Below are 26,732 nucleotides of genomic sequence, written 5' to 3'. Positions count from 1 at the left end.
ATATTTATATAACAACTTAATGTATGTTATGTGTTCTTAATGTATTAATTATATAATTGTTACAATTAAATGTATATACACATACACACACAACACACATCTCTCAACAAAAAATCGTAGTAACTCAATAATTTTGTATAAATTTTTTTGATGAATAATATGAATATAAACATAATGACACGATGTCAACATAAAACTTATAAATTTACATTTTTTAAAACATGCAAATTTTTCAGAAAAGCTAATATATTGACATCGTGCACTATATACATATGTTTATATTATATTATACAACAAAAAAATTTATTAAATTGTTGAGCAACTATAATTTTTCTTTTTGAGAGATGCGTGCTGTGTGTGTGCGTGCGTGCGTGCGTGTGTGTGTGTGTAAAATAATCTTTATAACAATCTTTCCTCATAATCACTTTTTAAGCTTTGTTAATAATTTTATAAAAAGATTATGTATTAATAAAAGATTAAAAATATCATTTAATTGATTTTTATTAAACTTAATGCATTAATACATATATTAAACTTAATTTTTTATATTGTTTTTGAAGCTTTAAAAGTGATTATTATATATATAATATATATATATAATAAGATTATTATATATATAATATATACATAATATAGATATATAGAGGTTATTAATTATATATAGATAAGATATAGATTATTATATATGATATATATATAGATCATTAATTTTATTTAGACATTATAACTTTATAATTTTCGTAAACGAAATAATAAAACTTAAAAATTATATATTATTTTTCTAATTATCATATGGTTATTATTAAAATCACTCAATTTTATGTGTATTCTCTTATAATATACGTCCACAGAAACTTTTATTCTTATCATAAATGATATAATTATATATACGTATATAAACTATTTAAAATATAAATTAAATTTCTGAATGAAAATATATAACATATATGTGTAAACTTTCTATATATATATTATAAGAAAATAACGAAACAAAAACATATTTATGATATCACAAATAATTAAGATATATAAATGAATTTTTAAACTAAAACAATTTAATGTGTGTTTAACGTGTGTGAGTATATTAAATGTAAATAGCACCATGTATTATAGATTTTTTTTTTCTTCTCGTATTGCTCGTTGCTTTGCAAACCTGAACCATTCCGCAGCAGTTATATCGAATTCGGATTCAGTTAAACCTGAATGTACAGAGCATATAATATCTGTAAAATAAGTTAAAATTTAATTAATATACTGACACAATTTCATATACGCATGTATATGAAAGGAAAATTATATTTAATAATTAAATAGTATCTAATAAAAAAAATGTACGTTTGTGTAATCTAAACAGAATTGAAAAAGAATTTTAAAAAATAGTTAAATATAATTTTCAAATATTTACCACGTATATTCTTAATAAATGTTAAATTGTTTATTTTATAATTTAATCGAACGCCTTTCCAGGAACAGTTTATTGCGCATTTATTGCTGATTATTCGTTCTAAAGTACGATGAATGCTATTTCGTGGAGTGGTGCCTCCAATTTTTAGGATCAATTTTTTCTGAAATTAACAATAAATTTATGTAAATAATATATAATATAGAGATAATATCATATCAACTATACTATAAATTTAGAAAAAGAAAGTAGTTAATAATGTTTATTGAAAAATGTATAAAAACTGCATATAAAAAAGGTTATAAAAATAATTCTATATTTAAAAAAATGAAAAGTTTTACATAATACATATGAATTAATTCTCTTTACTATTTCTTTTAAAAAAATTAACGATTCTTATTCAATGGGTAATTGCATTCACTTTAATGTTCTATAATCCAACTTATTCATTTTTCTATATGGATTCTTTTTAGTATAGAAATGATATAGATGGAAATGATATAGTAAATGGTATAGATAGATCTCTATACAGATGTAGAAATAATTGCAAATGAAAAATAACTTACAAATTGCGATGCAGCAACTTCGTTTGATATAATTAAATTTTCGAATTCTTTTATAGATTCAACTGTTTGTAGTGGCAATAAGGGCATTATCATTACCATATCATTTTCTGTCAATTCTGCATCATTACGTTGACCAGACTCCAATGTACTTAATCTTCTCGAGATACTTTTTAGCTCGAAATTGGTAGCAACGTTTGCACGTATAACTTTATCTAAACCTGCTACAATTAAAAAGAAACGTATAGCGTGTATATATATATATATATATATATATATATATATATGTATGTATATATATTTCTGTATATTTTTATAATTGCAAACATCATCCATATAATTGACACACACGCACAGTGTTAGTATTAAATATTAAGTATATTAGAGTATTAAATATATGAGTATTAAATATTTAATAAATTCTTAAAATTGTACATATAATACATTGCAGATATAATTGTCATAACTTACTTTCTATCCGTTCTAGAATTTTATAAATATCTTGTATTTCTGGAAGTTCTAAGATAGGAATACTCTCAATATCCATTATACCAGAGGGTGATGCGGACTTATCAGAATATGTAATTTTTTTTGTTTTTTCATTAGAACTGCATTTGTTGTTATCTACAGATTACAATTGTTGGTTATTTAATATTTACATTTTATTATATTCATAGAAATTGTAAGATATATAAACTTACTTGTGCGTGATACTGAAATTTCATTATCAGTATTTTTGGAAACAAAACAATTTGAATTTTTATCAGTACTGGAAGTATTGATAGATTGGCAACAATTATCTTTTTGCTGAGAATTGTATTCAGGAATAGAATTAAAAACAGGTCGATTAATATCTGCAAACAAAATAAAATAATAAGAAAAATAACAACAAACAAAAATAAATATGCATCTCAAATATTCAGCAATTATATAAAAACATTTAATTCAAAGTAAATGTTAAAATTTACTCTGTTTCAAGTGTTTAACCGATTTGTTTTTTTCGTTATCGTAATTTTCTTCATCATCATCACACGCGTTTCTTTCTTCATCATTCGAATCGTCAGTATAATCATTTTCATCGTTCTCAGAAAAATAATATTCATTTTTCTTTAATTTTCTTTGCCCTCGGCCACATTTTTCTTTATCAGTCGTACCATACTGAGCATCTGCAGCTGATTTGCGGGCAGATGCAAGTGACGCTACCCAAATAATAATAATAATAAATACATATGTACATATAAATATAATAACAATAACAATAACATCCGTAATAATATATAGTAATTATAATAAATTAATTTTTGACACAAAATATAAATAAAATATGCATTTACACGTTAAAAAATTAAAATAATGAAAATATTATAATTAAAATATAGTATTCATAAAATTATAACTTACAACAATATTTTATCACCGTTATATCAAATCTTGACCATAATTTTTTATCCGGTTCAGCTCGATTTTTAATAAGCGAACTGATATTCTTTGTATTAGGCCACCAACAAATAAAGCCATCATTATTTCGTTGAATCCAATTTGTTGGAATCTCTGAGAAAGATTCATCAGCTAAAAATTGTACAATTGCGTACAATTTTGTTTCGGACATTTTCTCTGAAAAAAATATATATGCAGAATACAGAGTTTCTTATAATTCGCACACCACCCGTAATGTTCAGGTAGAACGATGGGTATCGAGGATGTGTGTGAGTTTGACACTACATTCTATTAATATATGTATATATGTACATAGCTATTATTCTTTGTAGAATATAAAGTTTGTTATAAATGTTTTTACAAAAAACACTATACACTTTTTATAATTGTTCGGAATCTTTAAATAGTAGTAACAGCGGTAACGCGCGCACTATGGAGTCAGGTAGGCACACAGATTGACGACACAAAGAAATCGACGATTTGATATGCACAAAAAAAACAGCACTATAAGCAGGATTCTGTAAATATATATTTACAGAATCCTGCGCGATGAACAAAGATCGCGCCGACACAAGAAGAAATTGCAAGAAGTGCAATTTCTAGAACGAAAGTATTGTCCGTGAAAAAAGGCGTGGTACAAAATAATCTTAATTATAGGTAATATCAAAGTATTTATTTAATATTTTAAACAACTTAAAGCTAAAACCAACCACAGCAATACATAGCAATATATGAAAATCAATAGTCATAAAAAACCTGCAGTATTATCTCATCATTCTTTAAAAAAAAAACACTAAGATATTTAATCTTGGTAATGATAAAGCTGTTAAAAAGAACATTACTGCAAGATGAGAATAATTCTTTAAAAGAAAAAATCAAAATAAGAATAATTAGGTACATGCATGCAAAAGTGGAATTATAACAAATGTGTTTTGCAACTCAAGATGTTTTAATTTCAAACATTTTGTTTTTATGTTTGTTGCCGGCAATTTTTCTATGTTAAAAGGACTTGTTTCCAAAAAAGTTTGTATACCCAGTAGTTCTTTAGAATCACATGGAGTGTTAAAAAATGGTTCGGTATATAAAATTCGCTTTACATTTATGTATGGAACATCATTACTATCTAAAATTATTTCTAAAATAAATGCCAAAGAATTATCGTTCAACAAACAACAGTTTTCATTTTCTTTTGTAAAAATATTGAAGCCATTGAACTCTAAATGAGATATATCATTAGTGTTTTGAATTGTCTTTTTAATATGAATAATAGGATATGACTTTAAATATGATTTTTCTAATGGAAGTTGATTTAATTCGAAAATTCGATTAGAATATTCCTCTAATGGTTTGCCACAATTTTTTATTCGCTTTTTAATTTTTTGCATGTGATTCTCAAATTTAAAACAACTAAAAGCATCTAAACATCCAAAAGTTTTGACATCATTTGCAAGATGTTCTAAATTATGAATATTATGTGAAAGATATTCCAGTCCAAAAGCATTTCTATAGTTTGAAATAAACCAGGTTATCAAGGAATGTGCGAAATCGTTAAGAATTAAACATTTTTTTGGATCTGCAAATATACGAATAGCTATACTTAGTGATAAAAAATGATTATAATAGTCTTTAGACAAAAATGGCTTTAACAAAACTAAACCCAAATAAAGTAAAAAAAGGCGAACTTCCGTAGCTTTCCAACTATCAATATATAATAAACTTTTTGGCATTCTCGAAAATTCTTTAGTTATACATTTTCTTGTGTCAAGTAGATGTTTATTAATGGAATCAATTGCAACTTTGGATAATCTTACACCTTTTTTACCCCTGACATAAAATTGTAATAAACGCCTCGATCCTAAACAAACAAGGTGCATGTAATCTAAAGGAATTTGTGAAATCATATCTATAGGGAGATTTTCTAAAATTGAATCACCTATATGATGCTCCTCTTGACTACGAGTACGAAATGATTCATTTGTTCTTAATGTGCAATTAATTTCCGGAAAGACAACTCGATTACATACAAAATCACCTTCTTGAAAACATTTTGAACATGAAAAATAACCTGTGTGACCTTTGGTACATGTGATTAATGATTTTGCAGGAGCATCGCATAAAATTGCATTCAATATGATTTTACAATGGAAATTATTATCTAATAATATACCATCTCGAAAAACAATTTGTGCTTCATTAACAAAAGGACGAAGAAAATCATTTACATTATTCGGTTTGGACATTCCGTGAAATATCCCAACTGCAAAAGGCTCGGTATAAAGATCTTTAATTTCAATTGATGCGAGAATAGGCCAAAACTGGCTACTTGAACTTTTACTTAAAGGTAGACCATCGATATTAATATTTATTTTTATTTCACGAGGCATAATTTTACAATATTTTGATATAGAGTATTTTATTCCCGAAGCTAATCCAAAATGAATGTATCTTCCACCACTAACAGCAGATATATTTTGAAAAGTATTACGTGGTGTTTTCATTAAAGTTCTACACGTTTCAGGTAAATCATTATGACCATGTTTCCGCAAAATAAAAAGAAGTTGATCTACAGTACCTTGAGGAATACAATGCTTTGAAACTAAGATTTGCAAATCTTCTTGTAAACTTAAGTTTTGTACATTTTGTACCGAGATTTCATTATTAAAATCAATTGATTTGGAAGAAAAATTAGACAATGAAGAACTATCTTGATCTGATGCAATAGGAATGTCAAAACTATTAGATGCTGAAAAACTATTATCCATTGATGGATTAAAGATATTATTAGATGCATCGAAAATGTTATCACTGAGAAGAGTATTAGTTTCATTTGAAAATGTATTCTCTGAGTTAGAGTTACAAGCTGAGTTAGAGTTACAAATATTAGAATTAATTTTAAAATGTTTTTTGGAAACATTTGATGTTATAGTTGTAATTTTATGTAATTGTGACATATGACATGAAATCAATTGATTTTTACGTCTTTTTGATAAATGGTGATATGTTTTTGGCATGTTGATAATTTTGATCGATTATTTAAATTAGAACAAATTTAAAAAATTAAGTTATAGTAGTTAGAAAAAAATAATAAAATATAAAATTTGAAAATTAATAAATCTTAGTTAACTATATAAGATACAAAATCATATGCAAATATTAATAAAATACAAGTAAACTTTACATACAAATAATCAAATTAATCTGAAACAAAATGCGAATAGATAATATGGCAATAAGCATATTAAAAATTAAATAAAATATGCGATATATATATAAACTGTATATGCAAAATATCTTAAAGAGCAGTTTTAAAAAATTAATACACTTATTGACAATGACTTATTGTAAAATATATGAAAACCATAAAAATTGATGCTTCGATGACACTTCACAAATGTCTGATGATGAATAAAATATTTACTGATTGAATCTATTAAGTATATAATATTAATAAAGAACATATAATATGCAAATAATAATTATGAAATAAGACATACAATATATATATATATATAGCGTACAGATTACAATATTTTTATATGGCTATATATAAACTATATCGCTATATAACCTAAAAAATTTTGCAATATTAATAATTGTATATTTACACTTTCCGCCTTCTTCAATATATAAAATCCAGCATTCCACAGCTCACCCACAATAATTGTGTACTTACGATGAACGAATTACAGATGATCGAATAGCAATAGCTCAGGGTCTCTCGAGATGTGGCGATCAAATCTTTCAATGGAGAGAGTTTTAATCTCTGTAAGAAAAAGCATATTAGAGGAATGACGAACATCGCAGTTATATAAAATATATAACAGTCTTATAATAAGTACTTTAAATATACTTACAGTCTTTGGTTTATGTAAAGAAAGTGAATCTTTTGCAACACGAAGGCACAGCACAATATTTTTTGCCGGCTTTCCCGCCAACAATAAATCAACCATAAATCATATTTTATTAGAGAGGCGATCACGTATCACTTTGACACCAGCGCTACTTTAACATTGGTTTTTCATTGTCACCACATTATGCATTTAGCACGCGGGAAAAGACCGTGTGTATACAAAAACCGCGAAATTTAGCAGCATTGCACAAAACACGCAAATGAAGAAACATATAACTATTTTTCGTACACATTATATAACAACACAGTAAACGAGTTATATACTTTATATAATAAATATTATGTAACAGCTGTTATTTTAATTTTTTATTCTAATGTTATATAACTGTTATAATAGGTATTTACTAATATATTATATAGCAACGGCAAACAGATGATATATAAATTTATGTAATAAATATATAACAGCTGTTATATTAATTTTTTGTTTCAATGTTATATAACTGTTATAATATATGCGTTTGCTAGTATGTTATATAGCAATAATAAATAGATAATACATAACAATTATATAATAAAAATATAACGTTGTTATTTTAATTTTTGACTCCAATGTTATATAACTGTTATAATATGTGTTTGCTGGGAAGTGTCATTGCATTGACAAGCGCCGCAGTGTACACACACACACACACACACACAATCCGAGCAGATATTTTTAGCCAAATTCAAAGTAACAAAAATCAGAACTATAATATTAAAATCTTGCAAATTTTAATTTTTAATCTCAGAATGCACATGCGGTTAATTATTTTCTAGAAAATATTTCAATATACTTACTGTTAATGATGTTGCAAAAATTATCATCAACCAGCTGATTATCGAGGGCACAGTCGCAAATAACATAGTCCTTTTTCTGCCAAAGACATTCACGATGAGTGCACAAATAATGCTACCTACGGCTGAACCGAATGTAAGTAAATATGCCACCCAAGAAGCTTCATTCGGAGTCAAACGCACAGGATATGTTTCATCTTTTCCTTGCATCAATATAGACAAGGATGGCGATGACCAACCAAAAAATTGGCCGCATGACAGAATGCCCAAATTCCCCCCCCCCCTTTCAGGTAAAATATTTATATTTATTATTAATGTATTTTGAGTAGATTTCAAGAGATTTCCTTTTAAAATAACATTAATTAATGTCAATTTTGTAAAAGAAGATGTTCTTCTATATAAATATTATAATATATAATATTATATATTATTAATTATAAATATTTTTAATTCTAACATAATTCTCTTAATTTCTAACATAATTTTGTATGCAGCTATTTAGAAACATGTTCATTTAAAAAGTAAAAGTTGCATTTAAGTATCCTAAGTAATTAAAAAAAGGAAGCAGAATACATAATGGGCTATATATGTACATATATAATAACTTAATAAATAATTAGGATACTAAATAGAATAAGAAACTAAGTAATAATATAAGTATAAATGCTATAAAATTATACAGGATAAATTAAGAGATCTAAACAAAAATAATATGAATTAAACTAAATATACTATTATATACGTATATAACATCACTGTCACATCAATGTAGCATCAAATTTGATATCGATCTCGAAAACACTGACTGTTACAAAATCATTGACATTATTAAAAACTGTATAAATATATTTGATGATACATGACAATGACAATTGCATATAATATATCTAGCTTTAAACGTGTTATTTTTAAAAATTTTAATAGAATAAACAGTTTATATATATAAATTATTAGAAATTTTACGTAATTATAGAATAATAATGTGAATATTTGCATGCAACACCGAAAAATTTATTTCTATGTATATTCCTCAATGAATACTTATACGTACCAGCTATAGCAGCAAGATATAACTTTTTCATTTTTACAGCACAATCGCTTCCACGTGCGAACATTAAATGATCTAAAATGAGTTTTCAACAAACAGCTGGTAATGGAATTTTAAAATTGTCTAGACAATTTAGATAATAGCACCATATCAGTCTTATCTGAAGCTTTGAATAATTTGTATATATTGTAAATTTCACAATTTTGATCGAATGGAATGCAAATTTAAAAGACTTTTATGCAATCTTGATACGAAAGATTAAATATTTTATCTCAGGAATGATTATGCAATATATTGAACATTAAATATATCTTTTATTATATATACATGGCATGTGAACTTGGCGCCCTTTTTTTACCTTTTAAAATATCGCAAGTTAAAAATATAAAACTTATTATATAAAATTGTTATAGTATATAAAAATAATGTTATTAGATTTAACTTCATTATATTACTTCTTTTTTAATGGTCGTTGTGATTTATTTGGTCTGTTTTCCTTCTTCTCCTCAAACACAATGATGTTTGAAGTTATATACGTATTTTCCTGTTGGTAATACTAAGGGGTCGGCTTCGCCCAAACTAGGCGCGAGACACTACCGTGTCTCTTGATTAGGATTAGTCCAAAACTAAGTCTCCTTGGGAGAAAAAAATAGAGAAACTTACTTTGGAACCTTTTTTGCCCCTTTGATGTTTGCATTCCTTATTTACAGCCAATCCTTTTTGAGGAGATTTTTTCTGTAAAAAAAAACACATTTATTCTTTCTTGATACAAGAACTTTTATTTATAAATATATATATTTTGAAAAAACTTAATATATATTATTTATTTAATATTATTTAATATTATTCAAATATATTTAATAATATTTTATTATTTATGAACAACCTGATCAAAAGTCATTTAAAATAATTACGACAGATCTGCTCGATTTTTGCCGTCAATTTGTCATTAAAGTGTGCCTGACAGATCTGCTCGAGTTTTGTCGCCAATTTGTCATCAGATTTGTTGACAGATCTGCTCGAGTTCTGTCACCAATCTGTCTTTAAAAAATATTCTGCAGACTTGCTCGATTTCTGCCATCAATTTGTCATAAGATTATATTTGACAGATCTGTTCGATTTCTGTCGCCAATTTGTCATCAGTTTTGTTGACAGATCTGTTCAATTTTTGCCACCTATCTGTTGTCAGGTTATGTCTACAGAATTTGTTATAATTCTGTCTACGTAATCGAAATTAACAGACTGTATTGAATTTGTAGCCTTTCTGCTCACAAAAATTTATAACAAACATTTGGCAAAATCTGTTCAAACAGACTTGGCTATCTGGGTACATATAATAAGAAAATATAAATTTATATCTCTGTAATATAAATATATAATCTATCCTTAGTTATAACTTCTTATGAATTTCATCCAAAGCAGCAAGAAACTTATCTCTTTGTGACCTGTTTTCTTGATGGCGCCGCTCTTTATTTTCTTCAGCTATCTCCCGGCTCTTTATTATTGCCTCACTGATAAGCGGCTCCTTATTAATCTTGCGTTTTCCTGAAATATAAACATAAATAAACATAAACATAGAATTACTCAATAATACATACATACATTACAATTAGATACTCACGTGAAGGAGTGGATGCTGATGCCTCATTGTCACTGTTTGAGCTGCTACATTTGCTATTAATTCTCCTTAGCCCGGAGGAAGAGGCGATAGCCACAGGCATCATAAAAGGCTTCTCCCCCAGTAGTGAATCCATGTGCTGCAAATAAGATATTAAATTAGTGATACAATGCACTTCGCAATAGTGGGATAAGAGCAAAAATAATTACAAACCTCAGTATATGTCCAAGTTCTCAAATTGTTTCCCGACTTGGCATTGTGGTCCTTGATAGATTTGTAAATACGTTTCATGCCATTAAACTTGACATGCATTGTGGTCCTGACACGTCATGCCCTTTCTCTTTTAGAACAACAGAAATTTTGTTCCAAAACTTTTTTTGAGAGACTTTTCCTGATGTCAGATCACTTTGTTGCTTCCTGAATTCCTCCACGAGGAGCAGTACAGCGCTGTGAGACCACTTAAAAACTGAAACACAAGAATAGGATACAGTATGTTAATTTCATCATCAATGCAAATTATCTTCTTTATGATATCTTTCATTAATTTATTTATATGTTTATCATTAGAAGGAGGATCATTCTCATTAGTTTCTGCAGACTCTGGAACAGATTCCAAGTTAATTTCGGCAGAATTTGGAACAGATTCCAAGTTAATTTCGGCAGACTCTGGTGTGGCCTCTATTCCAGCATTTTCAGCACCTGTAACAAGTAGACACGTACAAGAGAATCAAATTAATAAGGAGTATGGTAGACCAAACGCCTTTGTCTTACAAAAGGCCAATGATAGATTTAAGACTGAGACTTACAGAGTTGACTAGCCAGCCGAGTTTTATATTCTTCGAGATATTGGGTAGCAAAATGTTTTTCTAAAAATCCATTATTTTACATTAATATGCAATGCAGAATTCAATATAAGCCGGTGAAACATAACCTGTATATATTAGCTTACCAGTCCGCATCCTCCTCAGTTCTTCAGGAGTCACTTTTATGGAATACAGTAGTCCCGTTTCATGGTCTTTAAGATTTATTGTTATTTTTTCCATTGAAGAAAACTTTGGAAATAGACTGCCGAATAATAACAGTGAGCGCAATGGCGCGACTTGCGTGTGTTCTAAACAGTGAGTGTTCGAAGAGCTCGCTATGGCGCTAATAGCGCCAATAGCGTTTGCTGCCCATCCTCGAAAAAAATAGCGTCCATAGCGCGAATGATGACGTTGCACACTTCCAACAGTGACGTCATCATTCGTTCTCGTAGCGCCAATAGCTAGCTCCGCGAACAGCCGATAGCGCTAAATAGCGCGAATAGCGTCTCCCCGAACGCACCCAAAGTGGTCGATTTTTGCCCCCAGCCGGCAAGTAAAATTTGTATGTTTTTTATAGTTTTTCGGCTGTAGAATCACGTGGTCCAATTAGTTTTTCATAAACATGATGGGAACATACATAAAAATGTGAAAGAAGTGAGTGAATAAGCATGCGGATGTTCTATAAGAATGAGATACATAATAATTTTTTTACGGAATGTTTTAATCCTCAATAATTATGAAATGTATGACATTTTGTTGTAATAGAGTTCGAATATAAAAAGAAATAAACCTACAAAAACTCGAAACATGTAAAATGAGAGATACACGCGCTTCACGTCATCTTCCTGCCCTCGAGTTAAAATAGAGAAGTAAACATACAAAAACTCTGAGCATGCAAGCCAATAATAAAACCGTCAATTTTTATAACTAAACATTACTATTTAGTCATGGAAACTCAATCTTTTTTCCCACAATTTAGTTTATGCTATATAACGATTTAGCTCTGGAGTTTAAGAGTTTAGAATTTAAGAGGGCGGGAAGATGACGCAAAGCTCGTGTATCTCTCATTTTACATTCTTTGAGTTTTCATAAGTTTATTTCTTTTTATATTCGAACTCTATTACAACAAAATGTCATACATTTCATAATTTTTGAGGATTAAAACATTCCATAAAAATAATCATTAGGTATCTCATTCTTATGGAACATCCACGTGCTTATTTACTTACTTCTTCCACATTTTTACGTATGTTCCCATCATGTTTATGAAAAACTAATTGCACCACGTGATTCTACAGCCGAAAAGCTATTAAAAAACATACAAATTTTACTTGCCGGCTGGAGGCAAAAATTGACCACTTTTACACATCCTCCTTTTCCTATTGTTCGCGTTTTATGCCCGGTTATGCCGATCAAAGTAATTTTGTCGTTATATATCTCGGTTTCGCCTTTCAGATGTTTGATCTTTATTAGAGAGACAGTAGCACCAGAATCGTAGAGCATGTTAATCTTGCCGTTCTTTACTTCGCGTATCGGTAGAGTTATCAAGTTCAGGCTCGCTGCTCCACGAGACGTTTGTCGCACGTGTGTTACCTGACATTCTATTGCGCGCGTCTTCTTATTCTTTCCTTCTTGCCGTTCTTCCTCGTCACTGCTATGCTCGGAATCGGTATCCCTTTTTCGCGATTGCGGTTTCTTACAATTTTCAATTTTATTAATGCTTCGCGGTTTTATATTATCAGTTCCTTTATCGCGGTCCGGTGTTTTTGTCTTCGGTCTTCCATTTGTCACGATTATGTCCGCGTTTTTTACAATAATTGCAGAATTTCTCTATGGTATTTGCGCGAGGGGGCTTGTCCGGTTTGAGAAACGCGTATTTACTGCTGCGGCAATCGCGTCCATAATGCCCCGATTTTCCGCATTTATAACAGTGCGCGGTCGTACGTTGACCTTGTCGCGTTTGTTGTTGCTCATTTTTATTTTTGTTGGGAAAATTATATGCTCGCGAAGTATTTGGTCCTAGTTTTTCTTCCTCGCTTGCGCCGGTTATCGCTTCTTGGAGCGTCGCTGTGAGCGAACGAGTATCTTTAAGTCGTCACGTAATCCGAGTTGGTAGTTGAGTAGTGCTTGCTTCTGTATGGTCTGTAGTATAGCGCGTTTGTGTGCGACGGTGTGATTTTCGCCTTCTATCATTGAGTTATATAATTTCATTGCGAGTTTGTCTGCACGTTGTCCAAAAATTTGGGCCGTTTCGCCAGTTTTTTGCTTTAATGAATTGAACTCGAGTTGTAAATGCGCGGTGCTTTGCTTGCTTTGATAAGAATTTTCGAGCTGTTGCTTTAATTCTTCGAATGTTTGTATATCTCTTGTTTCGAAATCTTGCATGGCTTTACCTTTTAATTTAGTATATAAGATTGCTTGTACTAATGATTCTTCTTCCGCGAGATTAATGTTGTTTATAGCATAAGTAGCTTGCGTTTAGAAATTCTTTTAATCGGTTTCGTCAAATTCCGGAATCATTAATCTAGCTTCTTTTAATGGTAAAAAATTCGGTGCGGTACTCCGTCGATTTCTTATATCGCGTGCGGTCCGCCCGTATGTCATATCTTCGCCCGAACTATCGTTTTCTCGGCTTTCGCGTCGTCGTGTTCGCGTAGTCGCGTCTTTCACTCGTGTTATCCGTCGATTATAGTGGTGTTCGTTTGTGTGTGCGGTAACGTCTATTCGTTCGTGTAATATATTAATCTCCGTTCGCATTTCGCGTTGCATTAATTCGCGCAATAGCCGGTTATCTGCACGTGTATTTTGGTTCACGGGTGGCTCATATACGTCGACTTCTATGAATTGCTCATTTCGATGGGGTATTAGACTATTTCTAAGCCGGTTTATTTCCCTATCGACGGCGTCGTCGGGTACGTTCGCTGTTTCGTTCGGGGGTGTACGCATTATTGACATATCGCTTTCGGATGAATAGAAACTGCTGTTGTCGTATGACGTTAAGGAGGAAACTTCCCTTAGAGATACGTTGCTGGGAGTTCGACTAACGCGTATTTTATTTTTGATAATGGCGTTGGTCTCTTTTTTTACAAATATACTTTCGTCGAAGCTACCGCAGGGAAATTCGCGTTCGGCGATTATGTTATCGGGTAATTCGGCTTCTTTATCACTTTCGCTCGAATATTTGTCTTCTAATTTTTTACGAACTCGCTCGAGATTTTCTAAAGTTATTGGTAACGCTTGAATCGCTCGCTTCGCGGAATCGCTATGTAATCACGACTGGTTTAATATCGGTTGTCGGGGGGTTTCGTGTCCTTCCGACATTCACGCAGAAATATTATAAGAATCGGACTTGCAATATTACGGCTCGCATCTTTACGCTCCATATCGCTCGGTACGGCTCGCTGCTGATGCAACTCGATCGCTCGTGGGTCGATAACGACTGGCGGCTCGGTGTCTGTAATTGATACGGCAGATCGTCGCTCGGTGATAGTGCGTTGTCCGTGAGATTGTCGCAGGTCGGCGTTGTCCTTGGGACGTTGGCGATCCTACTCGGTTCTCAGCTGCTTGCTTATCACTCTTTGTACTGCTTGCGTTGTCTGTTCTTCTCTCTCACTGTACTGTGGCTTCTGCTTATTTCCGTCAGCTGCTTTTCTAACTGGCGTACCTGCTTCCACACGTTGTGTATGTGTGTATTGCGGGTCTTAATTGTTAGTATACTGCTTTCTGTGTTGTCCGTCGATTATTTCGATCTTTCTAATACGGTTGTATTGTTTTCAGGTCTTCAGGTTCCTGGTGGTCCTGGCGGTCCCCACGGTCGGCGCAATCCCACCGCTGCCACCAAATTGTTGTGTGCCGCGGAACGGCACTGGGGTTGCGCCGAATAAAGGATGGGGATCCTCAGGTCGCACAGGATATTGCAGAGAAGAAGAGTGTAGATTTTGGATATAATACACTTTCTATTTTTATTTTATTTTGTTTTACACTTTATTTTTTGTCCCTTTTTCCTAGTTAAATATTTGCGTAGTATTCGATGGTTAGGTAGCAAGCGTTTCTTAGTAATTCTTCTTAATGATTCGGATTTTTGTTGGCGACTGCTCTCGCGGGTTGACTCTCGGTCTTATATGTTCTTTTGTTCTTGGGTTTCTTTCGGGAGAGGCTCTTGGAAACAGGTCTCTGATTGGTTAATAATATTCACGCGTTTTTTATCTAAGTGCAAGCGAAGCAGGTCGAAGTCGCAGGTCTTCGCTTGCATCTCGCAATTTCCGGTGCGTTGCTCGTGTCTCGTTGCGTTAGCGTTTTCGCGCGACGAGCGTTTGGCGAGAGCGTTCTTTTATAAGTAAAATATTTTATAATGCTTTATAATAAATTCTTAGTTCTAATACTATTTTAATATTGGTTATAGTCGTTCGGACTATAACAGAAGATATTTCGTTACTTTCCTCCTCTCTAGAATATTCCTTTACTTGCATCAACAATGACCTCCCTACCTTCCTTACGAGATCTGGGCAAGCTATATGCGGCGATTGATCTCTCTTTTATCTCACCGCTTTGATCATCTGCAAGTGGAATGTATTAAACGGCATTCATCTTAGTGATCATTATACAATCCAAATTAATATCTATCAACCTATTAAGAAAAGAAAATTTTTCTCGTACAAAATCAATCTTAATATGGTAGAGAGGAAGGCTTTTGTTCGCAATCTTTCCTCTAGTTTTCCAGCTCTTCAGGACTCCCTTTTAAGTCGCCATCCTGATCATGACCCCGTCAATAAATATAATACTTTTATAGATCATATCAAGAACCAAATAGCTCGACGCTCCAACGCTTACTCCTCTCATTCATCTACAATTAATACGCTATCAAAAGCCAAAGCAGACAGCAAATACAGAAAATTCCTCCCCCCTGGTGGAACGATACTTGCCAAGAAACAGTTGATCTAAGAAGAAAGCTTCTTTGCGACTTTAAAAAGATACGCGAACTTTCTTTTGCTTTTAAGAAGCAAGAAGCAATATCCAAACGCATACTTAAATCAGAGAAAAGAAAAGAATGAAGAGTTTTGCCTCTCCCTTACTCCTAGGATTCCCACCTCCTACATTTGAAATCTTATAAAAAGATTCAAAAATCGTCATCTTGGGGCTGCTTCCCCTCCTAGATCTAACTTTTCCGTTCCAGAGGAAGTCTATAACACTAATAATTCTCTTTGTCCAGCGTGTTCTTTTCATAATAAATACTCCTCTATTAGTAATTTTCTATCTACTTATAGCTGTAAAATATTTGATGCCTTTACATTCAGAGAACTCGTATCAGCTATAAAAAAAGCTAAGATGCATTCATCCCCCGGTATCGATCAGATCGATTATAGAATGATCTCCCTCTTCCCAGACTGTTATTTACATCTACTTTTAGAGATCTATAATCAAATGTTTACCTCTGGCCTCTTTCCTCCATCGTGGAAGCATTTTTTGGTCTTCCTCATTCCGAAAAACGCTCCGGGTAAATTTCGACCCATCTCGCTTACATCTTGCATGCAAAAATTCCTGGAGAAGCTTGTTTTGATGCGTTTAAATTGGCGGATTGAATCCTTTTCCATTCTTCCCGCCTATCAATTTGGTTTTCGGAAAAGGAGATCCTGTTCGGAAAATTTGGGGGTGCTAGCTACGAAAATATATACCGGGTTTGCTTCCCGACAATTCACACCCTGCCTCTTCTTGGATATAAAAGGAGCTTTCGATAATGTGATTCCAACATTCTTATAGAAGATTTAATTGATATTGGCTTACCCTCATGTATTTGTTCTTTTGTGTATCACTTAATTAGATCACTTCATTTCGTTTTTAATGGAGATATTATCTCTCAGCTTTATACAGACAAGGAAGTTCCTCAAGGTTCAATTTTGAGCCCTCTATAATTCAACATATATTTCCTTAAATGTAAACAGTATCTTACTGAAAATTATCAAATTGTTCAAATCGCTGACGACATAGCTTTATTTGTCAGATCGTTTAATTTAAATATAGAGCCCTTCTAACTCTGGAAAGATCTGTTAACAATCTATCTCTTTTCTTATCCTCAAAAGGGCTGGAGGTTTCCCCTCCAAAATCTGCTTTCACAATCTTTACGAGAAAAAGAATCAACGCGCGAGCTTATTCAATTAAAATTAAAGATGACTTCGTTTTTTCTATCCGCATTTCGAAATTCCTTGGTATTCTCATGGATTCTAATTTCAGAGAACATTCCCATGCTTCATACCTTCTTAGTAAGTGTGGCAAATTGTTAAATATACTTAAATCATTGAGAGGAACTTGGTGAGGAGCTGACCCAAAATCACTCCTTTGTATCTTTAAAGCAGTCATTCGAGACGCGCTCGAATATGGCTCCTTATTTCCTTTCCACAACAACACCTTAAAAGAAAAACTGGAGGTATTGCAACGAAGGACTCTGCGTTATTGTGTTGGTCTTACCCCGGGTCTACATTGGTCGTAAAGTCGTAAGTCGTAAGAAAATTGATCCAATCACAGTCGATTATTCTTCTCACATTCAACTGTAATTGGATCAATTTTCTTACGACTTACGACTTTACGACCTATGTAGACCTGGCCTTAGAAGAACCACCCTGATCAATGTTATTTATTCCGAAACCGGCACTTGCCCTTTGAAACACCGCTTTGTATTTTTGGCCTCCAAATTTGTAGTTAAGTCTTTTGCTCTTGAATCGAACTTATTGATTGATAAATTACTTGATTTGCAAGCCATCTCCTATGCAAAAAGAAAACTTAGTCTAGCCAAAACTTTTCTACTTTTTAAAGTTTTTTGCATGGTTAAAAAGTTTAAACGATACGTTGCTTCCTTCTCTATAGTTCCCTTACATCTTTTTCCATACGAAACTGTCACCTTCTCCCTCAATGTCATAATAACCCCGCAGTCAGCGGTAGAAGAAATTCGACAACCAGCATTCCCTCAACTCATTTTTCAAGAATTTCACTTTAATCTTATTAAAAACAAGATTATATTTTTTACAAATGCGTCCAAAATGGAGGAGGGTGAATATGTTGGTTTTGCATTTTACTCTCCTTCCTTCTCGGTCCAAAAATCTTTCAAAATTCCTCCTCCAGAACTCCTTGATCTTCTCTGAGGAATGCCTCGCAATCATTTATACTGTAGAATATATCATTGAAAATAATATCCGAAAAGCTTCAATCTTTACAGACTCCCGAAGCGTTGTAGATATAATATCCTCTAACAAGATTGATAGAGACTTCAATTACCTTATCTTACTTCTAAAAAACAAATTAAGGGCAGTTTCGCTCCAAGATATAGATATTGTCCTCATCTGGATTCCTGCCCATGTAGGAATTCTGGGAAATGAAACGGACCTCCTCGCCAAAGAGGCCATACACAAGGGTCACTTTCAGTAGTAGGACTATGAGAGTTCTAACCCAGATCCTCTGAGGGGGGTGCGGGGCGCGGGGGGTTCTCCGTGGCGAGAGATATGACGTCACGCGGGACGGGGGTATCTCCGTGGCGCGGGTGCTGACGTCACGCGGGGTGGAGGGGATGTTTCGGCAAAGGAGGGGGAGTTTTCTGAGTGCAATATTTGTAGATGGTATCTTTACGACTTTTTTATGAGGGTTCTTAGACATTTTCCCAAAAAGGTATAGAACAAGCGCCGATGATTGACAATTTTGTACCCTCGTTAGTATAATTTTATTACGGATATTACCGATGTCCGGCTGCTCGAACTTGTCAACGGAGCGTTCTAGAATCCATAAAACTATGTTTTTTTTTCATTTTATGGACAAAATGTCCATTAAATGTCCATAAAATCATTAGGATATTATGGAAAGAAATGAAGATTTTAGGGCCGACGCTGCGACGAACATGTCAAACGTTATTTATAGGGGTGCAAATGTAAAAGCGTTGACGTTCAGCAGCTTTGTACCCTCGCGGAAAATCGGTCGTAAACGAGAGCGAAACATTTTTCCTAATATTTTTTAAGGAAGAATGCAATGTATCGGCGCCAACGTTCGGCAGTTTTGTACCCTCGCAGAAAATCGGTCGTAAACGAGAGCGAAACATTTTCCTTAATATTTTTTAAGGAAGAATTGCGATAATTTTGAGAGGGATGGGGGTTGAAACTTATAGAGAGAGTCTGTCTCCGCGACGTTTGTCATAAAGTCTTCAACGTTTGTGCAGTTAAGTACAGTGAAGTTAAAGTGTGTATAAGACATGGATAGAGACATTATTATCGATAGTGATAGTGACGAGGAAGTAATGATAGTCGAAGAAATTAATAATAGAATTATTGTTAGGGGAGGGTATCGACAATTCTCCCCTTTGCGATTATTAGCGATACAAGCGAGATAAGCGAAATTACGCTTCGAGAAATAATAACGAGAAACAAGAATGCTTTTGCTTAAAGCGATACTCTCGCTAAAGCCGCGTGGATAGCGAAATAATAATGAAAGGGGGCAATTAAGCAAGTAATCGACTTACCGCGCAGTGCGTGCCTCGTGCTCCCAAGTCGTGCAGATCCTCCAAAATTCTTTCATGCAGCTGTAGCAAAGAACATTGCAAGCACATCGATAGGATAGAAGGAGAGAGAATGTGAAGCAAGCGTGCCACGTTCAATCATGCAATCCTCCTCGGAACTCATGCAAGGGTTGGAATCCTCGTCTCTCCGTTCGTGATCTGTCTCCAACCAGATATCCAGAGCAAGAGTGGTCCGAGCCTTCTTTCCTGTAAGGCACGGCAAGCGAGTAGTCTGCTCCCACTCTCGATCAATAATTTTGATCGATGGATAGCGATGGCAGCACCGTTAAGTAAGTCGATTACCATTGAGCGCCAATTCGCTATCCATCGGCAATGCGTTACAAAAGACGCTCGATTGATACAATTGATAGGCCAAGCATTTCAATAAGCAACTAAATAAAGAATAAGATTTATAATACAATTAGCGCGACAACTATAAACTAACAAATAAATCTAAACACGACAACATAATTGATGAGCGCCAAACATATCGCCCACCAAAATATAATTATATTTTTAATGATTTTCGGGTGAACTGCCCTTCGGCAATGGGCATAGCTTCACCAAGGGACGAGTTAATGAGCCATTCGTTGTTTTTACGGTGGCTACTCGCGGAACTCCATCACGACCTGAATGCAATTTTGTTATTCGCCCTCGCTTCCACTGCAAAGGAGAGATGTGCTCCTCCTTTAATAAGACTAACGAGCCCTCCTTAATTGGATCAGTTTGATACAACCATTTGGGACGTTGCTGCAGGGTAGATATTCCTGATGCCAACGTTTCCAAAAGTCCTGGTGCATTCGCTGTACCAATTGCCATCTATCCAATCGATTCGTGGGTACAATGGTTAAGTCAGGACTCGGAATGGATACGAGTGGTTCCATGGTGATGAAATGACCCGGCGACAGCACCGTGAGTGCTGCATCGGGTGCTCCGAGGCCTCCTTTGCGATAACCATCACGAAGTATAGAAACAAAGACCTCAGCTCCCAGTAAAATGTCGAGAGCAAGGAAGATAGTAGTCCGGGTCGGCCAATGGCAACCCTTCCAAATGTTCCCATGATTTTCTCTCGATTCTACTACTCGGTAAGGGAGAAGAGATACGCGACAGCACTGTAGCTTCAACGGGCAGTCGAATGTCCGTCCGATTAGATGCCTGAATTACGAAAGAGGTTCTGCCCTTAGCGGTAGCAGCCTTGACATCATTCACTCCTAGAATTATCACGATACTTGGTGCGATTGAACCCGCCTCTTCGCCAGCAACTCTCTGTAATGAAGTTCGATTGGCTAGCGCTATCCAACAAAATACGAACTGGGAATGTATTACCGTGAACGTCAAGAATCTCTCGGCCTTTGCAGTAGACAGTAATACGACCGGGCTGGATTCTACCACGCTAGTCATCGTGACGAGTGATTTACTACCTTGCGACACAGTCGCCAACTCAGCTTCCTGTGGCGAATAAGCCGGGCTTACAGGAGCGACCGTTAAGGACGGAGTAGAGTTTTGTTTGAAATGCAGGAGCGTGTGATGTTTCGACTGACACGACCGACACGTCCAAGTAGAAGGGCAGGTCTTCACATTGTGACCTAAACGAAGACAATTGATACACAATCTTAATTTTTTTGAAAGAGAGAATCTGTCCTTAGCCGCTGATTTCAAGAACTGAGGGCATTTTGTAATGGCGTGTTGTTCCTTGCAAATGAGACAAGCTGTCGTGTTGGTCACAAATGATGCGACCGAAGCATTATGTTTTGAGACCTGTGATTGGGGTTTTGTGCCATTTTCCCCTTGCTTGCTCGCGACATCCGACGAATTTGACATAGAAGCGAAAACCTTGCAGTATTCCTGCAGAAATTTCGTTAATTGCTCGTAATGAGGAATCTCAGTTTTCCTATGCTCCGCTTCAAACTTCTCGCGCAACGATGGGGTGAGTTTATCCAGTAAGACGTTAAGCAGAATGAAGTCCCAAGACTCCGTCGGGAATTTCATCAACTGCAACGCTCTCACGTTCTCATGGAACGTATCCAATAAGAGACGTAAGGAGTTGGCCGAATCCTGCTTGAGCGACTTCGCTTTTACTATGGAACTCCAATAATGAATAGCTAACTTCCTCTTATTTTGATATCGCCCCATTAACGTACCGTAAGCTATCGGATAATGATCCTCTGAAAGCGGCAAATTCTTTACCACGCTAAGCGCCTCCCCCTTTAACGATGCTAACAGATACTGATACTTCTCCATTGCCGAAATTTGCTGATTATTATGACTAGAGGTGTTGTAGAGCGCAATGAAGGAAGGCCAGAGTGATAATTCTCCAGCGAATTGAGGGAGAGAAATATTTGGTAACTTAATTGTCGAAGAAGCATTCGAGTTACGCGACAACGCTATCGGCGAGGACGTGTCAGTAAGCGCATAATATTTGGCCTTTATGGCATAGTGCGTTACGTCGAACTGCGCCCTGATTTGGTCCTCCTTATCGAAATCCATGGACGGATCTTGGATCACTTTCAAATGCATATGCTCGAATTCCTCTACTATTTTAGCCAAACCAGGATAGCGAGCGAGGAACAGCGATTTATCCAGCGGGCTGGATTCAGCTTTCAACGAGACTTCATGGATCTCCTTGACTCTCCTTATACACAACTCGCGTCTTGCTTGGGCAGTCTTCGTCATGGTGACTTGATAAATAAGTTCACCAAGAGAAGAAGCGAATAATAGGAAGTACGAAAATGAAAGAGCAATCCAAGAACCAAGAGAAGGGAATGGACATACAGGAATAAGCGAGAAAGGATGAACGAAATAGGATATAATAAATACGATCGACGATAACCAATCGATAGAAACGAATAATAGAAGCGAAGGACGGCAAATTCTCAAAACCGAGTAAATGATAAGTTTGCGAAACTTCAATTTAATTGTCTCACCGTATATGGTTGTGGCGACGACGACAGACAATGATTCCGGTTTAAGTAATAAAGTAATGTGATGTCAAAATTCGATACAACGGAAACGAAAGCGAATAATATCAATACGCGCGTTTCCACCCCGAAAAACGTCCTTGTACAAGAGCGAAGGACAATCAATACTTTCGCTACCGCCGACTTGAACCAACAACGTATGACTCAGCAACTCAAACCTTTGTAGTTTATCTCGCAATATGATAATACCTGAAAGTATGTTTAAAAATGTTCAGTTAACAATTAAATTGGGATCATTAACATCAACCGATAATCAACAATCAATAACAAAGTTCATCAATATTGATATAATTAATGTTATCAACAATAGAAGGTAATAGTCGCAGGTAATAATTGCATAATAAGAAACACAAAATAATAGTAGCAAATGATGGCAAAATGTAATAATAAAGAGATAAAATAATTAATAACAATAGCAGCAAGCGCAAAGTACTAAGCCAATGATAATTACATATAGTTATTTTATTTATTTAATCATTTATTTAATCATATAAACGGGAAAAAGATCCCTCTAGTACAAAAAAAATACAGTTATCATTGGTATATCAGAAAGGTGTAAAACACGGAGCAGAAAGTGAATTCTCGCTAACAGACTATCCAGCAAATACAGTACGATGCAGAGCACTCTTTATTAAGCCCGGACTCATAACAAAAAAGTCAATGTGAGCCGCAAAGTCATTAGCCAATGAGCATAAGCGGTTTAGCGGCTTATGCTTCCCATAGGACGTACGGTGAGACTCAAGTGCAAATAATTGGTTAAATCTAAGCGATCTGCCCGGCACATGCAGCCCGATGCACTCCAGTAAGTCCGGGCAATCAATAGAGCCATTCACTATTTTAGACAAAAAGACCAGGTCCAACATGGCTCTCCGATCCTTCAGGGTTAGCAAGTTTAACTCTCTCATTACGCCATCATAATTATGATCACAGATGCTCATTGGCCTGTTTAACTTAAAACTAACCCCACGAAGAAAACGATGCTGAGTCCTCTCAAGCACGGCACACTGATTCGCCTGATACGGAGCCCAGACAATCGAAGCATACTCCAAATGTGGCCTTACAAGGGAGCAGTACAATAGCTTAAGCGTATTAATGTTGTTGAAAAGTTTACACGAACGATTGACGAAGCCCAGCATTTTAAATGCAGATCCCGAGATATGAGAGATGTGTTGATCGAAGGATAGATCGCTGCTAAAAATAACGCCGAGATCACGAATGGAGTCAACGGCTGAGAGAGAGGTTTCATTCAACACATAATCACACGTAAATTTTTCCCTCCTGCGACTAAAATGCACAACATGGCATTTGGCAATATTGAAGTCAAGCCGATTCGTTTTACTCCAAGCCTCCAAACCATGCAGATCCCGCTGCAATTGGGAAGCGTCGGCCACATTTGATACCCTCCGAAAGATCTTAAGGTCATCGGCATAAAGCAGAAACCTGGAGTGAGCAAAAACCTCTTTAATGTCATTAATAAAGACATTAAAAAGTAATGGGCCCAAATGTGATCCTTGAGGAACCCCCGATAAAACCGCAATACTTCTAGAATAGGCGCTATTAATTTTTATAGTTTGGGATCTATTAGAAACAAAGCTCGCTAGCCACTCCAAGAGCCTACCATTTATACCGAGGGCACGCAACTTACCGATCAGGATCGTGTGATCTACGCTATCAAACGCTTTTCTAAAATCTGTATAGACCGCATCAACCTGGAAACCTTCCTCAAGCGCCGAAACAATATAATCATGATATAAAACCAGGTTGGTGGTTGTAGAGCGAGAATTCATGAACCCATGCTGTTCCTTAATGATTATGTTTTTTAGTAGTTGTGACAATTTCATTGTAATAATGTTTTCAAAAATTTTAGGTATTATGCATTGTTTACTAATAAGTCTGTAGTTCGAAGTCATGGTAAAATCTCCCCCTTTAAAAATCGGCGATACAATGCAGGTTTTCCACCACTCGGGAAATGTACCACAAGCCAAAGACTTATTAAAAATCAGCCAGAGTACTCTGGCCATGATGAAATTGCATCCCTTAATAAATAGTGGGGGAATGCCGTCAATACCGGGACTAGCGTTAGTATTTAGCTTGTTTACAAAGTCTAAAACCTCTCCAATGCTTATATCAACGATCGTTAAATTCAAGTCAAGCTCATCACTAACATCGACACACGCAGAATTGCTTCCGGTGTAAATCGTCTCGAAATAGTCGGCAAAAGAATTAGCGATGGCTAAATCATCTTCAATAAGTACATTGTTATTCTGTATGCACGACGGGGAGGAACTTTTATTTCGAATGTTGTTAACAAAGCTCCAAAAAATTTTAGTATTACTGGATATAGCGGATTCAGTACTCCGTAAGTAACCCTCCCATGCCTTCCTGGAGAGAGTCTTACAACTGGATCTAATGCTTGCGAACTCGAGGTAATCGGAAATTGATCCCGTTCTCTTATAATTGTAGTGAGCTCTCTTCTTATTTTTAATACTTGCAATTAGCTCCCCAGAAAACCAGGTGGGAAAGTTATGATGAATGATAATATCAGACTGTGTCATCCACCCCCAAATATTAATTAATTAATGTTCGGAATTAAAATAGGATTAATAGAAACTAATAATAGCAAAATAATAGCAGTAATAAGTGCGAAATAATAACAGAGTAATGGCGAATAATAATTGCAAATAACAATAAAATAATCACAAATAATAAATGTAAATTAATCACGAAAATGATCGCAAAGTAAGAAGTGAAAGAATAGTAGCGAAAGTATAGCAAATAAATGCAAATTAACGATGAAAATAATCGCAAGTAATGAACGCAAAAATAGTAATGAAATTAGGCGCAGATAATAAGTGCAATTAATGACGAAAAATAATCGCAAATAATAAGAGAGAAAATTAATTGCAAATAATAAGGCGCAAAATAATGTTGAAAATGATTGCAACTACGAGCGAACGAAATAATAACAAATAAGATAACAATATTGAGCGCAAATAATAGCGAGCGATAGCGACCATAAGCGCAGAGGCAGTCAATATTTGTATTAAATACAATGAGTTATTTCAAACGCGATCAAGGTTAGCAAGATTTCAATGTTAGAGCGAATTGAGTATAGCGCTCACAAAACACTGACGCGGAGACAAACACGCAAAAAAGGAACTTTGGAATGTCCGAAACAACGAGAGAGAGAGCGAAAAGTAGCGAAAATACTAGAGAGAGATATCGAATAACGAAAATTAATGATCAAAATCTTACCAACAATTGAATATTATTGCTAAATTATTTATCCGGCTCGAAGGACCAATGATAGGGGAGGGTATCGACAATTCTCCCCTTTGCGATTATTAGCGATACAAGCGAGATAAGCGAAATTACGCTTCGAGAAATAATAACGAGAAACAAGAATGCTTTTGCTTAAAGCGATACTCTCGCTAAAGCCGCGTGGATAGCGAAATAATAATGAAAGGGGGCAATTAAGCAAGCAATCGACTTACCGCGCAGTGCGTGCCTCGTGCTCCCAAGTCGTGCAGATCCTCCAATTAAAAATCTCGAATTGAGATTGTTCCGTAATAAAGTCTTGGCGGTGTACCAAGCAAAATTTGTGCCCCGTGCACAATTAGTTAATTCCAACGAAAAATTAAATTTCGTTGGAATCGACGCACTGAC

General features: G+C 34.6%; 3 protein-coding genes and 1 pseudogene across 6 annotated transcripts in view; all 4 read right to left on the bottom strand.

Moving 5' to 3' along the window:
* LOC145941433 (solute carrier family 2, facilitated glucose transporter member 8-like) overlaps positions 1-9,171 on the bottom strand; it is a 30,855-nt gene extending 21,684 nt beyond the window's left edge. The window contains exons 1-2 of the mRNA XM_083047548.1: positions 9,137-9,171; positions 8,093-8,372 (exon numbers count right to left, since the gene is read on the bottom strand). Coding sequence (XP_082903674.1) covers positions 8,093-8,372; positions 9,137-9,171 — 315 coding nt within the window. The remainder of the gene's footprint in view (positions 1-8,092; positions 8,373-9,136) is intronic.
* On the bottom strand, positions 919-7,880 carry LOC145941646 (uncharacterized). 4 transcript variants are annotated; one of them, XM_083047842.1, is made up of 9 exons: positions 7,257-7,880; positions 7,076-7,165; positions 3,367-3,579; positions 2,934-3,164; positions 2,667-2,819; positions 2,437-2,589; positions 1,969-2,189; positions 1,406-1,565; positions 923-1,223 (listed from the first exon to the last, which is right to left on the bottom strand). In XM_083047842.1, exons 3-9 carry the CDS (start codon positions 3,572-3,574, stop codon positions 1,108-1,110), a joined length of 1,242 nt encoding a protein of 413 aa, XP_082903968.1. In that variant the 5' UTR covers positions 3,575-3,579; positions 7,076-7,165; positions 7,257-7,880; the 3' UTR covers positions 923-1,107. The 4 variants fall into 4 exon arrangements, with proteins under 4 accessions (XP_082903969.1, XP_082903968.1, XP_082903966.1 ...); XM_083047841.1 differs by having other exon boundaries at positions 924-1,223; positions 7,008-7,165; XM_083047843.1 differs by lacking the exons at positions 7,076-7,165; positions 7,257-7,880 and having other exon boundaries at positions 919-1,223; positions 1,969-2,186; positions 3,367-6,560.
* Positions 9,172-10,527: 1,356 nt separating the features above from the next.
* Positions 10,528-20,907, bottom strand: LOC145941432 (uncharacterized; annotated as a pseudogene).
* Positions 20,908-21,069: 162 nt separating this feature from the next.
* Positions 21,070-22,761, bottom strand: LOC145941431 (uncharacterized). Its single transcript, XM_083047547.1, has one exon. The coding sequence runs from the start codon at positions 22,759-22,761 to the stop codon at positions 21,070-21,072; it is 1,692 nt and encodes a 563-aa protein (XP_082903673.1).
* Between the last annotated feature and the right edge of the window lie 3,971 nt (positions 22,762-26,732).

This window comes from Prenolepis imparis, unplaced genomic scaffold, assembly GCF_030444845.1.
Source record: "Prenolepis imparis isolate NDT839.2.m4 unplaced genomic scaffold, iyPreImpa1.0 SCAF_10, whole genome shotgun sequence".
NCBI classification, from domain to species: Eukaryota; Metazoa; Arthropoda; class Insecta; order Hymenoptera; family Formicidae; genus Prenolepis; species Prenolepis imparis.
This window is presented reverse-complemented; position numbering and strand designations above follow the sequence as displayed.

Excerpts from the sequence above, each read along its gene's own strand:
- LOC145941646 (XM_083047842.1), bottom strand. The coding sequence starts at position 3,574 with ATGTCCGAAACAAAATTGTACGCAATTGTACAATTTTTAGCTGATGAA. Across the intron at positions 1,566-1,968 it reads AAGTTGCTGCATCGCAATTT|AAAAAATTGATCCTAAAAAT; the intron begins GTAAGTTATTTT and ends TGTTAATTTCAG. Across the intron at positions 1,224-1,405 it reads ATTTATTAAGAATATACGTG|ATATTATATGCTCTGTACAT; the intron begins GTAAATATTTGA and ends CTTATTTTACAG.
- LOC145941431 (XM_083047547.1), bottom strand. The coding sequence starts at position 22,761 with ATGACGAAGACTGCCCAAGCAAGACGCGAGTTGTGTATAAGGAGAGTC.